General features: G+C 46.5%; 4 protein-coding genes across 10 annotated transcripts; 3 read left to right on the top strand and 1 right to left on the bottom strand.

The window, feature by feature from the left end:
* Nucleotides 1–1,117: 1,117 nt before the first annotated feature.
* On the top strand, nucleotides 1,118–6,106 carry LOC100823468 (protein IQ-DOMAIN 31). Of its 6 annotated transcripts, none has more exons than XM_014899789.2 (7): nucleotides 1,118–1,310; nucleotides 1,794–1,906; nucleotides 2,474–2,710; nucleotides 3,240–3,440; nucleotides 4,289–4,348; nucleotides 4,472–5,531; nucleotides 5,763–6,106. In XM_014899789.2, the coding sequence occupies exons 2-7, from the start codon at nucleotides 1,832–1,834 to the stop codon at nucleotides 5,792–5,794; spliced, it is 1,665 nt and encodes a 554-aa protein (XP_014755275.1). In that variant the 5' UTR covers nucleotides 1,118–1,310; nucleotides 1,794–1,831; the 3' UTR covers nucleotides 5,795–6,106. The 6 variants fall into 6 exon arrangements, with proteins under 6 accessions (XP_014755275.1, XP_003569684.1, XP_024315494.1 ...); XM_003569636.4 differs by having other exon boundaries at nucleotides 1,119–1,310; nucleotides 2,471–2,710; XM_024459726.1 differs by lacking the exon at nucleotides 1,118–1,310 and adding an exon at nucleotides 1,476–1,625.
* A 1,549-nt stretch (nucleotides 6,107–7,655) lies between these two features.
* LOC100825712 (pentatricopeptide repeat-containing protein At1g08070, chloroplastic) lies at nucleotides 7,656–9,909 on the top strand. Its single transcript, XM_010233929.3, has one exon. It carries the CDS (start codon nucleotides 7,977–7,979, stop codon nucleotides 9,750–9,752), a length of 1,776 nt encoding a protein of 591 aa, XP_010232231.1. The 5' UTR covers nucleotides 7,656–7,976; the 3' UTR covers nucleotides 9,753–9,909.
* A 133-nt stretch (nucleotides 9,910–10,042) lies between these two features.
* LOC100822854 lies at nucleotides 10,043–12,150 on the top strand. Of its 2 annotated transcripts, none has more exons than XM_010233928.3 (3): nucleotides 10,043–10,484; nucleotides 11,123–11,348; nucleotides 11,893–12,150. In XM_010233928.3, exons 1-2 carry the CDS (start codon nucleotides 10,122–10,124, stop codon nucleotides 11,345–11,347), a joined length of 588 nt encoding a protein of 195 aa, XP_010232230.1. In that variant the 5' UTR covers nucleotides 10,043–10,121; the 3' UTR covers nucleotide 11,348; nucleotides 11,893–12,150. The 2 variants fall into 2 exon arrangements, with proteins under 2 accessions (XP_010232230.1, XP_003569682.1); XM_003569634.4 differs by having other exon boundaries at nucleotides 10,044–10,484; nucleotides 11,896–12,150.
* Nucleotides 11,998–14,762, bottom strand: LOC100825406 (putative pentatricopeptide repeat-containing protein At5g40405). The gene is made up of 2 exons (XM_024459915.1): nucleotides 12,651–14,762; nucleotides 11,998–12,578 (listed from the first exon to the last, which is right to left on the bottom strand). Exon 1 carries the CDS (start codon nucleotides 14,616–14,618, stop codon nucleotides 12,972–12,974), a length of 1,647 nt encoding a protein of 548 aa, XP_024315683.1. The 5' UTR covers nucleotides 14,619–14,762; the 3' UTR covers nucleotides 11,998–12,578; nucleotides 12,651–12,971.
* Between the last annotated feature and the right edge of the window lie 488 nt (nucleotides 14,763–15,250).

Raw genomic sequence — 15,250 nt, 5'->3', positions numbered from 1 at the left:
AATGCCGCTCCCGTTCCATATGCTTTCTCAGCCTCCCGGACTCGGAGACGGATCGAAGGAGATGCTTTCCAAGTCGCTGCTCGCTTAATTTGTGGACGGCTTTTCTTTTTGGCATGGAACAAGTGATGGCGACATTGATGGTAGCACTCGTCGTCCGGATTGATGCCGATCATCTTTTATCGTTAACACGTCCAGAGCGACGAAGTGCGCGCGCCACCGACCGCGCGTGCACTGTCGTGGTGGATGCAATTGCTGTAGAGTTAACAGCCATATAATCCTTTCCTCCCTACTCCTAAAAAACAGCCGACTAATCCTGCTCTGGCCGTGTCCCGTGTGTGCTACTGTAATAGTTTGACCGTGGTACCAAACGTAAAGCGTGTCTGTTGCCGCGGAGCATTACATGCGCCTACCCTCTCTAATCTCCATCATTCGATGCTGCCTTAAACAAATTAGTTCCGACCGAGCCTGGGTTTTGAAGGATGAGACTTGAGAGCAGGGCTTAAGATGGGACAGTGATGAATCTTCAAGACCACGCCACGACATTACCGTCAGTAGGCTCGTAGGCAGCGGGGCGCTTGTAAACCCTCTTTAAAGGCCCAGATTAAGATGCTAAACCAGAACACGCGCGAGGAGGATGGGACCACCACCACCCACGGCACCCGTCTCCAAACTTTTGGCACCGGCGCTCGGATGCATTCCTCCACTGACATGTGGCCCTGGAGGTATCCGGGCCCACGCCGTCGGTTCGCGCTCGTACAACCGTCTGTCAGCTCAGCTCGCTAGGAAAACCGGAAAAGTGAACACCTTTGCAGTAGCCTTCAGGACCCCTTTTTTTTCTCCTGCGGCTCCACGCCTCCACCAAACGTCCAAACCCCCATACCTCACTGACAACTTGTCTCAGAAGTTCCTGGCCCCACGTCTCAGTAGCACGCACGCTCTGAGACGAAAGTCACCAGCGCACCAACATGTCGGACTGGGTTTTTGGTACGATGGCCCACAGGTCAGCTTACGGATAGGTATGGTCAGATGGCGGTGCATTTCCGTTTGCGGTGCGGGCCCCGCGCACTGTCTCAGTCTGTCAGTCGGGTCACTTTTTGCCCTCTGCTTCTCTCCTGCCTTTTTGCGTCTTTCGTCTCGCCCGACGGCCTCCACCGCTGCAGAACAAATACAGTAAACCTTCTTCGGCTGTTTGCCCGCATTTGCAGCCTGCAATGGAGGCTTGAGGAGCGGGAGAGGGAAGGGGAAATAGAAATCTAGGGTTCCTCCGATCGGCGCGTCCTAATCCGGCGCGGCAACGCAGGCCTGTCCAGGTGCGTCACTAGCTTGCCGCGCCGTTTCCGTGCTGCATTGCATTTATCTGCTCCTGTTTATTGCGCCGAATACTACTCGTGAAATTGCCCGTGTTTTGCGCCAACCGCTTGTTTGGTTGTTATGGTAAGAGTGGGGGGTCGTGGCTGCTTTGTGCGGAGTTTACTGGGGTAGTGTCGGTTGTTGTTATTTGTTCAGATCCGTGCCCGAGTGCTCTTCTCGGTTTGGCTTTTGGTGATTCCTTCCTTGTGCTTCAGGCTTTGCTTGCTCGCGTTCGCGCTAGCTTTTCCTGCCGCTGTCATCGTCGTCTACCTTCAGTGTGTGCTGCTACTCCATCTCTGGTTTTGACAAAATCTGCCACCTTTCTTTTACTGGTTTTCTTACGGTTATTTCGGGGTTCCCCTTCTTACTTTTCCGGAATTAAATTGCGCTGAGTTGTATGTGCATCAGTGCATCTGTGTAGCTCACGAGCTGCTCTATTACAGGTCCAGAATTTCCGGTGTTTGGGCAGTTTTAGGCTACTATGGGGAAATCCCCAGCGAAGTGGATAAAGTCTGTGCTCCTCGGGAAGAAATCAGCAAAGTCCAATTCTATCAAGGTAAAGGATCTGCCGGTAAAAACTTATATGATGCATATAGTTTTCCTATTGGTTGTACAGTTTATTTACACAATTTCGAGTGAAGAACTCCGTATATGCAACTATGCATTGAAGGCAGCTTTTGCAAATGCTAGCTACTCCGTACATTGGTTAGTAGTTGGTCTATATTTTCTGGCCCTATTTGGGTTTATCAATGCATTCATCTGTTGATTTGTTTTTAGATAATGGCAGTGTAATCTCCTGACCTCTGCATCATGCACATAGCAAAATCTGTTGATAGCTTGGAAAAAAAATCTTATCCATTTGAACTTTCCATAATAGTTATCAATGTATAACAGTGTAAGGGGTGAAAGTTAGTAAGTCTCCTGGATTGAATTGCACATTAAAAAGTGCTAGGTGCATGCCTTCCATGTTTCTCTTGCTTTCTTCTGCTGTATTCATGTTGTAGGGTTGTGGCTAAGTATGTGCACAATCTACCAGTTTGAACTTTGAAGTGCATATTGTGTTTCTCTCTCCTACTTTTGTTGACTGCCTGAAGATCATATTTTTGTTTGTCGAATATAGAAGGCTGCAAATGGAAACAGTTACCCTGCTGGGAAGGAGGCTGCATTCCCTGATAACTCTCCTGTGATCTCAGACCCGGTACTTGTTAGCTCTCATAATAATGGAGCGGCGTCCAACTTGACAAATGGAAGGGCAGTGGAAACTATGGTTCAAATTGAGCTTGACATGCCAGTTAGTCCTGAGAAACTGAGAGAAGAACTAGCGGCAGTGAAGGCCCAAGCAGCTTTCCGAGGTTACCTGGTAAGTGGTAACACCTTTTTTCCTAGTCTCATTTATACAATATTCGCACAGTTCACGCCATCTTGGTGATGCATCTGCTGACTGCAAATTCTGCATGTAGCCTCTTCTAAACCTTGTATGTAGTCACTCATATATAATTAAAAAAACAGAAAAGGAAACAAGAATAGTCAGCCTCATGAATAGAAAATTCACATCTCGTAAGTAAATTGATGGGCCTATTGGCTGATTTTTACCAAAAGTTAGTTACTGCTGCTACTTTAGCCACCTTTACGATTTTCTGTTGGCAAATTATAGAAAAACACCATCTGAATAGTGTGTCCCAGACTTTAATTAATTGTTGTGACAAAAAAATGCACCTTAAATCCTGGATATCTTTAAAACTAGTGCTACTCAAATACATTGTTTGGTTTATCTATTAATGTCGGTGTACTGGGGGTCGCCAGTTCTCTGGTGTAACGAATATATCCATTTACACTTAATTGCAGTAGCACAGTGCTAATGTTGGGACGGTCGTTGACTTGTGATGCAGGCACGCAGGGCATTCCGCGCACTAAAAGGTATCATAAGACTTCAGGCACTAATTCGAGGCCATCTTGTAAGGAGGCAGGCTGTTTCAACTCTTCGTGCAACATGGTTGATTGTGAAGTTTCAAGCTCTAGTTCGTGGAAGAAATGTTAGACTTTCTAGTGCTGACCTGCCATTTGTGAAGCTTGGCCAACATAAGTTAGGGGTGAGTAGCTTTCCACAGGTTATTTACTCTCCGATGGCTGCTGTACTCCCTCCCTTTTACCTGTTCCTTTTTTACTCAGTTAATCCTATGTGTTAATAAAATCTTGAAACCTTGAGAGAGTAGTAATAGGTCCACACACCAAAATTTTCATAATTTCATTTTTTCTGCACAAAGCTGTGCACTCCCGAACACGGACAAATCAGCATTTTGGCCTTCAACTAGGCCCTAGCAGGCTAGCACATAGAGCAGGAGACGACCCCTAGTGTTTAGTAGATTTATTGACCTGGATTATCTTACACTTTACAGGGAAATAATGTTAGCAGGAAACTATTTTTCTGAGCAAATTTAGTGTATTATTGTATTGGAATGAGCAGTAACAAAAATTTGCATTTCACACCTAGAGTTGTTTGCTTAGATTAATAATGGACTTGTCCTCTTATATTGTTGTAGAGCAAGGGATTTTCTGCCCGGAGTGCTTTGGATCCCCAAACATGTTGTGTTTCATTTGGGCAATCCAATAGAGCTAAAATTTTGATTCTGAATGCCACATTTTGTAGCCTTCAATGCTATATGAAAATACACTGAAGGAGCAGTTGTACAACACAAATTTGAAGTTGTTCATGAGACACATAATTTTTGCGTCCAGGAGTTGGAACTAAAATTTTGCCCTTTGCGTTAGAAAGAATTCACAAAGTTATTCTGCTGAACTACAGTACATACTGTATATGTTGAACATGCATCTGTATTTTCTTTTCATGCTACCTCTTTAATTTTGCTCATATGGTGATTGCTCAGAACCTAAAGTATGCTCCTTATGAAAATATTTCTTTGCTCCTTGCATTTACCAGAGTGCTAAATCATCCGATGCATGGAAGGAGAAGCTATCTTCAAATGCATATGTTCGAAAGGTATGCAGTTTATTTTAAGAATGAATTATTACCTCTAAGAAATGCATGTCATTAAATCAAGCTTACTTTCTGTTTATATATTTCAGAGTTGTTCTAACTCCTTTTGTGTGTGCATATTTTTAGCTTTTGTCTGCACCAGTTTTGGCACAAGCTCTTCGTTTTCAGTATGACGAGAGGGACCCCAATTCAGCCTACAACTGGTTCGAAAGATGGACAATAAGCTGTATTTGGAAAGCTGTTTCCCTACCAAAAAGAGTTGCTGATGGGAAACCACAAGGAAGGAAGACCAGTTATGCTATGGAAACCAAGTCAGCAAAGTTAAAACGCAATGTTCGGAAGTCTTCTGCCGCCACTGGCGAGACTCAAACAAACATGACCCCCGAACCTGAAAAACCAAAACGAAATCCGAGGAAATTCTCTAGCTCACCTGCAGACTCGGTGCCAGATAGCCAGTTATCTGAACTTGAGAAGGTTAAAAGGAACCTTAAGAAAGCAGCTAACTCCATGGCTGAAGCCTCTAAGATATCTAATTCCATGGCTGAAGCTTCAAAAGTACCTAATCCCAAGGCTCACGCCTCAAAGGTATCTAATTCCGTTGCTGATGTGCCAAAGGTATCTAATTCCATGGTTGAAGCCTCAAAGATGCCTAGTCTAGTAAATGGGATCTCTGACCATCAAGATGACCAATGTGAGAAAGCACTACAGAGTGCATTTGACGCTTCGTTTCCACCTGAAACTCAAGATTCTCACAGTGGTAATCTTTTGGATAATTCAAATGTGGATACATTGGTACGAGATATAGAACATGATCTGGAAACTCCGTTCAGTCCGGCTTTAATTGGGGAAAAAGTAAATGAACCCAATATTGTTGCTCAATCAGATGAAGTCATGCTACTGCAGAACATCGCTAACAAAGATGGGAAGAAAGAACAGACTAGGGACAAGGAAGAACCTCTATCTAATGGAAACCTTAGAACTAGCAAGAGGAGGTCTTCATTCTCCAATTCAGGATATCCGGAAAGCGGAACAAAGACTACTCCAGTTCCAGCAAGGCAGCCAAGCTATATGGCTGCAACGGAATCCTTAAAGGCAAAGTTGCGAGGACCACCCATATTAGATTATGATTCACCGGTTGACAAGAATAGCTTCACCCGCCGCCAGTCTCTCCCGTCTGCTGCAAACAGTAAGTATTTGCCACTGAAAAAACAAATCAGCAAGTTAAGCTCACACTCACCACTTACACAAAGATCAGTTCAAAATGGCGCCAAGTTTTTTTCCTGAAATATGATAGGTATACCCTATCAAAAAGCAATGCCAATGGTCATGCAATATGGTTTTGCTGGTTCTGAAACCTAAGCATTCGGTTTTACTTTTTATTTCTGATATTTTGTTCGTTTCTTGCTAATATCTGCAGATAGAGGAATCAAAGTGGAATGGAGGCGCTGAAGAGGCTATGAAACTTCCATCTGAAGAGTGCAACGTTGCGGTGGATGAAGTCTGCTGCTGTTTGTGTATGGTTCTGTTGTTCTGTCTACGTTGTAAAGATACGTTGGTATGATGGTATCCCAGTGTTGAACTAGCTTCGTGGTGATCGTTTTCTACCCCGCTATTTTCTTTGAGTTATGCATAGTTCCTTTGTGCCATGTTCTGTGTATAGCTACAGTCACCACTCATTTGGCTCATCTCTGCTGTGACGATGAGACGGAAGACTGCTTGCATTATGAATTTACGAGGTGCAAAATGTGGGTAAATTACAGTGTTCTTGTGGGTGATTGGTTGGAGTACTTCAGGTCTGAGTAGCTGTTTTCATCCAGGAACGAGGATACTCGGCTAGTTGCGGGCGCACCTCATTATCAAAGTACATTTTGCCAGTTTTAAGTAAAAATTAAAAAAATGTTCGTAGTGGCACATGATATAAATGATCACTTGCCAAAAACATACAAGATATGACCATTTGTGAACCGTAGAAGAAAAAATGTGCGTAGTTACTGTGCTAATCATGTCTCCTCCTTTTATTTTCCGGTACACAAAAAGTCATATGTTGCACAAAATTTGGCACCTTCATGTTACATCTATGTATTAAACAATTAAATTTTTTGAATTTGTCCAAATGCCCAAATGCTCACAGAATTCCATATATACCATTCAGAATTTGATCAAATGCTCAAATGCCACTCAAAATTTTCTGTTTCCAAATCTACCATCAAATTTTGTGCCGCGTCCAAATTTAACGGCACCGCCAGTTGACCGTCAAGTGACTAATGAAAAGATAATTTAGCTCCTAGCACTTTTACCATGATCCCAACATCCTTTCTGTTGTGAAAATTGTGATGTGAAGTTACGCAAGGGAACTTTCCTAAAATTTTCTCTTTTTCTGTCCAAAATCATTACTCTCTTCGATCCTAATATTTGCCGTGGTTTTAGTTCAAATTCGTACTAAATTCTTGTCGTGGTTTTAGTTCAAATTTGTACTAAACTTTTGTCATGGTTTTAGTTCAAATTTGTACTAAACCACGACAAGAATTTAGGATCAGAGGAGTATTTGCTATTTTCTTGCTGAATTTATTTCAAAGTTGTTTGCTAAACTCATGGCAAAATTTATGTAGTAGCATAATGAATAGTTGTCGCTGACATGATAAAGGTGCTAGGGGCAAAATTGTCTTTTCATGAACGACTTGCTGGTCAACTAACGGCCTACTGATGGTAGTGGTTAATTTGAATGTGGTGCACATTTTGAATGGTAGTGGTTAATTTGGATGTGGTGCAAATTTTGAATGGTAGATTTAGATGGTGCAAATTTAGATGGCATATATGAAATTTTCTCTTTAAATTTTCTTAACATTTGGTTTGGGCCCAGCTAGTCATGGAAGCTTTGCATTGGTTATTATTGCGTTGTTTCGAGTGCAAGTATACTCTCCGTTCCAAGATAAGTGACTTAGTTGTCTATAAATTTTTATACAAATCCACGTCGCTCATTTTGGGATGGAGGGAGCAGCAAACCTAGGTCCGAATATGTTCTCTGTTTCATTCTACGTATTTACATGAAGTGTGATATACCCAAATTATACTCACTCCATTCCAAAATACACTTCATATAGATTTGTACATTTTAACCAAGACAACTCTCGTTTTTAGTACATAATCATTCATATTGGGTTAATAATAAATGGATGTGAATAGTTATTGGCCGGAGTCATGTATCAAGAGAAAAATGTGGTGTATTATGGAACAAATGAGAAAAATCTATACACGTTGAGAATTGTATCGTGGAATGGAGGGATTACCTGGCCAGAGCAACTAGCAGTGTACTACGGTCACATGAGTGCGCCGCCCCCTCCGCAAAGCACGTACCGCGGCGCCTCGCTGATGCTCTCCGAAACACAAAGCAATGCATTACCGCCGCCCCGTATCACGCACGACGGCACTGGCACTGGCACCGGAGGGCGCCACGCCGCCACGAGCACTACTATAGTGCCCAATGACTGAACACGTGAGCCGAGCCAGAGCCGGACCTTTTCGCAGCGCGACATGCCTTGCCGCCGCACCTCGTCGAGGCCTCAATCACCCACGCTGACCGCGCTACCGCCGCCCGCCCAAATCTCCCGCCGAGCGCTGCCCACCGCCAACGATGGAGGCCGGCCTCCTCAAGACGCGACCGCTCCACGCCCTCCTCTCCGACCCCACCACCTCCTGCGCCGCACGCCGCCTGTTCGACGCGTTGCCGCGCCCGACCCCGGCGCTCTGCAGCACGCTCCTCTCCGCGCTCTCCAGGCTCTCCGCGCACCACGAGCTACTCGAAGCCTTCTCGTCGCTGCACCGCAAGGGCGCCGAGGTCCCGCCCGGCTGCCTTCCGCTCGTCATCAAATCGTGCGCGCTGTCGGCCGCATCCTGTCAGGGCAGGCAGGTGCACTGTCACGCGCTTGTCCGGGGCCTGCTTGGGGATATCTTTGTGCAGACTGCTTTGGTGGATCTTTATGCTAAGAACGGGGACATGGAGTCTGCCGTGTTTGTATTTGAGGAGATGCCGGTGAAGGATCCCATACCAATCAATTGTTTGATCACCGGATATTCAAAGTCCGGTGATGTGGATGAGGCCAGGAGGCTGTTTGATGGTATGTCTAGAAGGACTTCTGCTTCGTGGAATTCAATGATCGCCTGTTATGCTCATGGTGGGGAATTCCAGGAAGCGCTGACGTTGTTCGATCGGATGCTGAGTGAGGGTGCAAGGCCAAACGCCATCACAATTACAACAATGTTTTCGATATGTGCCAAATCTGGTGATCTTAATACTGGAAAGCGGGTAAGGGCTCTGATCGGAGAGGAGGATTTGCAGAACGTGATAGTGCACACTGCTTTGATGGAAATGTATGTAAAGTGTCGGGCTATTGATGAGGCGCGTCAAGAGTTTGACCGTATGTCGCGGAGAGATGTCGTGGCATGGAGCACTATGATTGCTGGCTATGCGCAAAATGGCAGGCCACTTGAGTCTCTACAGCTGTTTGAGAGGATGAAGGCGACCGATTGCAGGCCAAATGAAGTGACGCTTGTTGGGGTGCTATCTGCATGTGCTCAGTTGGGTTCTGATGAACTAGTAGAGCAGATTGGGAACTATGCTGAGAGTCAGAGGCTACCACTTACCAGTTACCTAGGATCAGCACTAATCGATATGTACACCAAGTGCGGGCATGTTGGCAGAGCCCGCAGTGTTTTCGACCGGATGAAACAAAAGGTGGTCATCACTTGGAACTCCATGATCAGAGGCCTAGCACTGAATGGCTTTGCAGAAGAAGCGATCAGCTTGTACGAAAAGATGGCAGAGGAGGGGGTCCAACCCAACGAGATCACCTTCGTCGCGCTGCTAGCAGCGTGCACACATGCTGGTTTGGTAGACCAAGGCATGGCGTTCTACGAAGAGATGGAGAGGAAACACCATGTTTCTCCTCAAGTGGAGCATTGTGCGTGCATAGTGGACCTCCTCTGCAAATCCGGCAGACTGTGGGAGGCGTACAAGTTCATCTGCGACATGCAAGTTGAACCAAACGCGGTGATCTGGACCACTCTGCTCAGTGCCTGCAGAGTGCACGCAGACGTCAGGCTCGCCAAGCTTGCCGCGAGCAAGCTCCTCGTCATGGAGCCTGACAACTCCTCGATCTACGTCCTCCTGTCAAATATCTACGCTGATGCCGGCCTATGGGTTGATGTGAGAGAGGTCAGAGACCTGATGAGGAGCAACAACGTGCAGAAGCTGTCTGCCTACAGTTGGATAGAGCTGGACGGTGAGGTGCACAAGTTCCTGGTGCAAGACACATATCACCCGAAATCAGCTGAGATTTACGACGTCGTCGACGGCTTGGGGTTGATGCTGGACTCTGATCCTGACCTACTAGTTTCAGAGTTCTGTTGAAAATATTATCATGGATTAAAACAATTTTTTCAGGGAAATGCATAGCAGATTGGCAATACTTGTGCTTTGGTCCCTTTTTCTATTTAGAAAGCACTTACTTTGATTCTACAATGTACTTTTTTCGTTTCAAAATAAGTGTCGTAATTTTGTTTCAAAATGCATGTCTAGATACTTATTTTATGACGAGGGAATAGTATACTGCTTCTGTTTTATAGATATTGGGCTTTGTTTTTCGGCTTGGCCTGGCCCAGTAAAGAGCTTTGCCTAAAACTTGCCTCTTCAACACCCCAATGAGTACTGTTTTTCTCGACAATCAGATTGGTAGATTCCTTTTTCGTCTTCCCTGAACCCGATCGAGCAAAACAAACAATGGAGCCGGCAGCCGACAAGGCCGCTGCGTCGGCGGCGGCCAGCGACGACGCCATCCAAGAGGAGTCCCCTGCCCCGGTCCAGAACGGGAAGCGAGGATCTGAGACGGCCCCTGAGGTGGAGGTGCAGCTCTTCCGGCGGGGCCGGGGACCGGTGGCCGTGTTCCGGTCGCCGCTAGGCGGGTGGACGCAGGACCAGCTGGAGGTGGGAGACATCCTGGAGAAGCACGGCCTCAAGTGCGTCTTCGCCTTCGACCCCGCGTCCAGCGCCCGCGGCGTCGCCATCCGATTCAACCCCCGCAACGGCCGCTCCCTTCTCCCCTACGCCCCCAACTCCACCATCTTCCTCGATGGCGAACCCAAGGTAAGTTGCAGTACTCCAAAACCCCCGTCGCACATCAATTTCACCTCAGTTTGTATATGACGTGTTTGCGTCTTTGGTGCTACAACCTCCTCTTCAGTTTATAAGACACATCTCAAAAATCTGAAAATGTTCAGTTTGTAGACTCATTTGCTTTGAGAATAAGCAAATACGGAGTAGTAATTACTTCCTCCGTCCAACAAAGGATGTCTCAATTTGACTAAATTTGAATGCATCTATACACTAAGTTATGTCTAGATACATCCAAATTTTGATAAACTTGAGACGTCTTTTGTTGGACGGAGGGAGTACATTCATATCAATTTCTGTGTAATTTGGTTTCCAATGTGAAAGTGAAGGAAAATGGTGGACATTTTTGTTGTATTAATACCTATTCTAAGTTCTACTCCCCCTATTCCAAAATTAAGTGTCGCAACTTTTCCCAAAAGGAGTGAATCTACACAACGTAACGTGTGTGGTACATATCTAGACAAAATTGTGACACTTATTTTGGGATGGAGGGAGTAACACTTAACGAGGCACTTCTTGGTTATTGTGATTCTAGTGACAAGCCTAATTAACTGAAAGGAGGGAGTATTACGAAGACTTTACATGATGGGTTTGCCTCTTTCGTGCTTCAGGATTCTCTGTTGAAGCCCATAACGAAGGTGATGATCAGTGTCGCTGCAGTGACAATGGTAGCTGCGGTGTTACTAAAGGAGGTGAAAATGCCCGAGTGGGTTAAGACATCCAAGCTGGGAAACCTGAACTTCCCACCATGGGTGCTTGCTTGCATGGTCATTGTGTTTATGAGGCTCCGGAAGAGAACCAAGTATGTCATGAAGAAGATTGGCTTGTCCTCATGAGGTAGCAACAGTTTTATCCTTTCTCCTCATGTTCTGTAAGTAGAAACATTTGTTGTCTTGGTTTTAATCTTGTGTCCGCAACAACTCCTTGCTGCGGGCACAAACTTTTGTGTCGAAATATAATGGTAGTGCTCAGGAAGGGAGTTGCAACTTGTAATGCGTAAAACAAGTAGGCAGATATATTGACACTGTCCGCTGTAGAATGCAAAGTGTGCTTTAAGGTTCTGCTCTAAATTACCAGTGTAAGCTATCAAAAGTGGTGTTGTTGCAGTGCTGTTTGACATCTGACACAAAGCAAAAAAAAAGTCGATACTTCTGATCAAAAGTAAAAATGAATTACCCATTCTTAGTTACTATCAGAAAACTGACGACTTCATGTCGATATTAATCTGGACATTATTCATGGTTATAAGTGTTTCTGCTAAAGAAGTACTATGTCATGCCACATGAACTGTTAAACCTCAAATCTTAATATTCTGTTATATGAAATTAAGTGTGTCCCTGTTCTTCCGCTGAAATTTAACTTGCCAAATTTAAATTTTTAGCAGGCTGTATCATGGCAAGCACAATGTTCTTTTGGCTGCTCCTTCCAGTTTGTCGGCAATGTTGGAGATGTAGCAGGCAGTGACATACATGTAAATGTTCATGTCTCTTTGATCATAACAAATACATCATCTTATAGAGAAATTGTATTTAGTATATACACTATGCAGTTTGCCAGTGTGGCATTTTTGCTTGTACCAAGTAATGTAAGAATAAGAGTAGCCGAACAAATTGGTGTTCTAAATTGTGTTTATGTTCCCTGCGTCCGACGCTTGTTTGCTGCCTGGCCTGCGAGGCTGCGAGATACTGCTGCTGCCGAAGATCATGGATCTCTCCCGTGGGCTGTCCGCTGCCGCGGTACATCTAGCGGTGCCTCAACGGTGTATATCCATCTCGTATTACATGTCCTGCATATGTTTTGCTGCTTGCCCATGTGATCTCATTGCATACAGCTTTTCGCCGAAGTTAGATCAAGCAGGCCAGTACGCCACCACATTTGTTGGACACTTCTGGGTGTGAATTGTTCGTACTTCGTAAGTACCGTCAGGTACACAGTCACGAGCCACTAGTTTGGCGTTTGGGTTGGTGTTTGCTGCCAGCCATGGCGCATAGCATATGATCTGCTCAAGCAGACTTGTCACTTGCCGTATATGCAGCATATGGAATCCATGGTTTGCTGAAGTATGTGCTGATCACCTACACTATTAGTACAAGGTGTACAGTACAAACACTAATATTTTCTCAAAAAAAGAGTACTAACCTCTAGGTGTGAATAGATCGTCAAAATTTCATAGGGACAATCACAGAAAAATTCACCGGTAATCCCTACAGGAGCACGCTCCATGTTTGAAATGGTGAAACCTCTTCATATCTCTCAGCACAATCTCCTGTTGAAGACCTTTGATATCAACTTGGTATAATCCTGGTAGTCCTTGCACACTCTTCAGTTCTTCACAATCCTAATCCGCATGTCTTCCGGCAAAGTGATGAGACTGAAGCCAAGGGCCAGCTTCTCGCTGTGCAAGGAGATGTCTCCTTACTCCTCTTCGATATCAAACAGTACCTCTTTTGTGTTTGCAGTTTACCCTTGTAACCTCAGCCTATGGTTCATCTCTGCTAGCATCGTCATGATCTCGTTGAATCTGGGGTGTGATTTGTCTTCAACGAAGAACTCATGTACCTTGCCATCAACCTCAATGGCACTACAACCAGGCACCTTTCTGACTCCCTTGGCCTTCATCATGTCCCGAACTTTACTGACACCCTTCCAATTCTGTGTTTCCGCGTACATATTAGACAACAACACATGAGCCGCATCATTTTTGGACTCAATCGCCGTGAGCTTGTACATTGCGTGTTTGCCTAGCTCAATGTTATTGTGAATACGAGAAGCATTGAGCAATGCTCCCCATACACCATCATGTGGCTCCACTGGCATGGCATTGATAAAATCAACAGCATCATCTAACCGCCCTGCTCGCCCATACAAATCGACCATACAGCCATAGTGCTCAAGCCAAGGCTCAACTCCATGCTTATCCTTCATCGAATCAAAGCATGCGCGTCCCTCACGTACCAACCCAGCCATGGAACATCCACGGAGCACCGAGACAAAGGTGACACCATTTGGCTCCACCCCTGCTCCCTCCATGCGCTTGAACAGCTCAAGGCACTCTTTCCCCATGCCATTCATGGCAAGGCAGCTCAGCGCGCTGGTCCAAGTGTAGACGTTCCTTTCGCTCATGGTCTCAAACACCTCCATCGCTGTTGCCACAATGCCACACTTGGAATACATATCCATCAGAGCAGTGCCCAGTGTGACCGACACCCGCATCCCACGGCTGCGCATGTAGGAATGCACCCACATGCCACGTTCCAGTGCACCTATCTGTGCACAGGCGGTGAGCACTGACACCAGCGTCGCTTCACCAACAGCAGCCCCAGCCTTCTGCATTTCGTCGAACAGACTCAAGGCTTCCCACGACCTGCCCACGTGCACATACCCCGCGATCATGGCATTCCACGCCACATGGTCCCTCTCCGGCATTCCATCGAACAGCTCGCGCGCAGTGTCCACGTCGCCTCCAGCGGCAATAGCTCCCAGCATAGCAGTGACGCACACCACGTCCGGGTTCAGGATCTCCTCGAAGGCAGCCCGCACGGCACCTACGTCCCCGACCGCGGCGTACATGGACACGACCCCGCTCTGCACGTGAGGGTCCGCCGCGTGCCCGCGGCGGAGCGCGGCCGCGCGCACGGACCCCGCGAGCAGGCTCACGCCCGCCTCGGTGGTGGGCACGACGGGCGTAGCCGAGGCAGCGGCGGCCAGGGAGGTCGCGGCGCGGACGAGGAAGGTGAAGGAGTAGTGGTCGGGTGCGAGGGGCAGCTCGCGGAAGGCCGCGAAGGCGGCGTCGGGGCGCGGCCCGCGGGCGAGGGCGCGGAGGAGAGCGTTGTGGACGATCAGCGAGGCGGGGCGCTGGGGTAGGAGGCGGCGCGCGTAGGAGAGGTGGTTGGAGGAGACGAGAGAGGCGAGGAAGGCGGCGTGGTCTTGGTGGGAGGCGAGGCGGCCGGACACGAGGAGGCGCGCGTGGATCTCGCGGAGGTGGAGCTGGGAGGAGGCCGCGGTGAGGGACGGGAACAGCGTGGACGATGGGTCGCGGGGCGGCGCGAGGCGACGCGGGAGCGGCGGCATTTGGTTGGATTGTGATTTCGGAGCGCCCCGCAACATGTCATGTCATTTGGAATTTTTGATGGAGTTTGGACTTGAGATGGCTTTGACGACGGAGCAGGCGCATCCGCCGTTCTCGTCTTGGTATCGCAGCTTCGCAGCAAATGAGAGTAAAATGCAATATTTGGGCGCGCATCTCGCTTTAGGGCATTCTAAGTACACTAGTCCAGTACAATCCATTTGTCCGTTTTTGTCCGTGGACAAGAAAAACCCATCCAACGAGCTTGCCATATTGAAACTATCCATCCGTTTGTCCGCAGGCAAGCCAAATGCTAGCCAAATTTGGTTTTGATATGACAAGCCGGACAATGTCCGCAGACAATGCCACATCATGAATATGGCTTTGATATGACATGGAAAGATGATTAATTGAGATAATACAAACCGTCTGTATCATGACACTTTACCAAACAATCAAATGATTTATATAGGACACAAAAACATATACATAATTATTATTGATATGCATGAACAGCCATAGGTTTTATTACCTTTGAATTGATGTTGCCGAGTATGTAGTTGTTGATAATATAATAAGTGTATATGTGTGGTAAATGGACAGTTTAGAAGTGTACATAGTTGTTTCAAATTAATTTGCACTCTACTATTTATTCTTGCATTGATATTGTTGA

Source organism: Brachypodium distachyon, chromosome 2 (assembly GCF_000005505.3).
Source record: "Brachypodium distachyon strain Bd21 chromosome 2, Brachypodium_distachyon_v3.0, whole genome shotgun sequence".
Classification (NCBI taxonomy): domain Eukaryota; kingdom Viridiplantae; phylum Streptophyta; class Magnoliopsida; order Poales; family Poaceae; genus Brachypodium; species Brachypodium distachyon.
The sequence above is the reverse complement of the archived record's forward strand: the minus strand, read 5'-3'. Positions and strand labels throughout refer to the sequence as shown.

What these genes read in the sequence shown, in the direction of transcription:
- LOC100823468 (XM_003569636.4), top strand. Translation starts at nt 1,832, where the DNA reads ATGGGGAAATCCCCAGCGAAGTGGATAAAGTCTGTGCTCCTCGGGAAG. An exon ending in CAAAGTCCAATTCTATCAAG is followed by an intron (nt 1,907 to 2,470) that starts GTAAAGGATCTG and finishes TGTCGAATATAG; the next exon opens with AAGGCTGCAAATGGAAACAG. An exon ending in CAAATGCATATGTTCGAAAG is followed by an intron (nt 4,349 to 4,471) that starts GTATGCAGTTTA and finishes GCATATTTTTAG; the next exon opens with CTTTTGTCTGCACCAGTTTT.
- LOC100825712 (XM_010233929.3), top strand. Translation starts at nt 7,977, where the DNA reads ATGGAGGCCGGCCTCCTCAAGACGCGACCGCTCCACGCCCTCCTCTCC.
- LOC100822854 (XM_010233928.3), top strand. Translation starts at nt 10,122, where the DNA reads ATGGAGCCGGCAGCCGACAAGGCCGCTGCGTCGGCGGCGGCCAGCGAC. An exon ending in TCCTCGATGGCGAACCCAAG is followed by an intron (nt 10,485 to 11,122) that starts GTAAGTTGCAGT and finishes TTCGTGCTTCAG; the next exon opens with GATTCTCTGTTGAAGCCCAT.
- LOC100825406 (XM_024459915.1), bottom strand. Translation starts at nt 14,618, where the DNA reads ATGTTGCGGGGCGCTCCGAAATCACAATCCAACCAAATGCCGCCGCTC.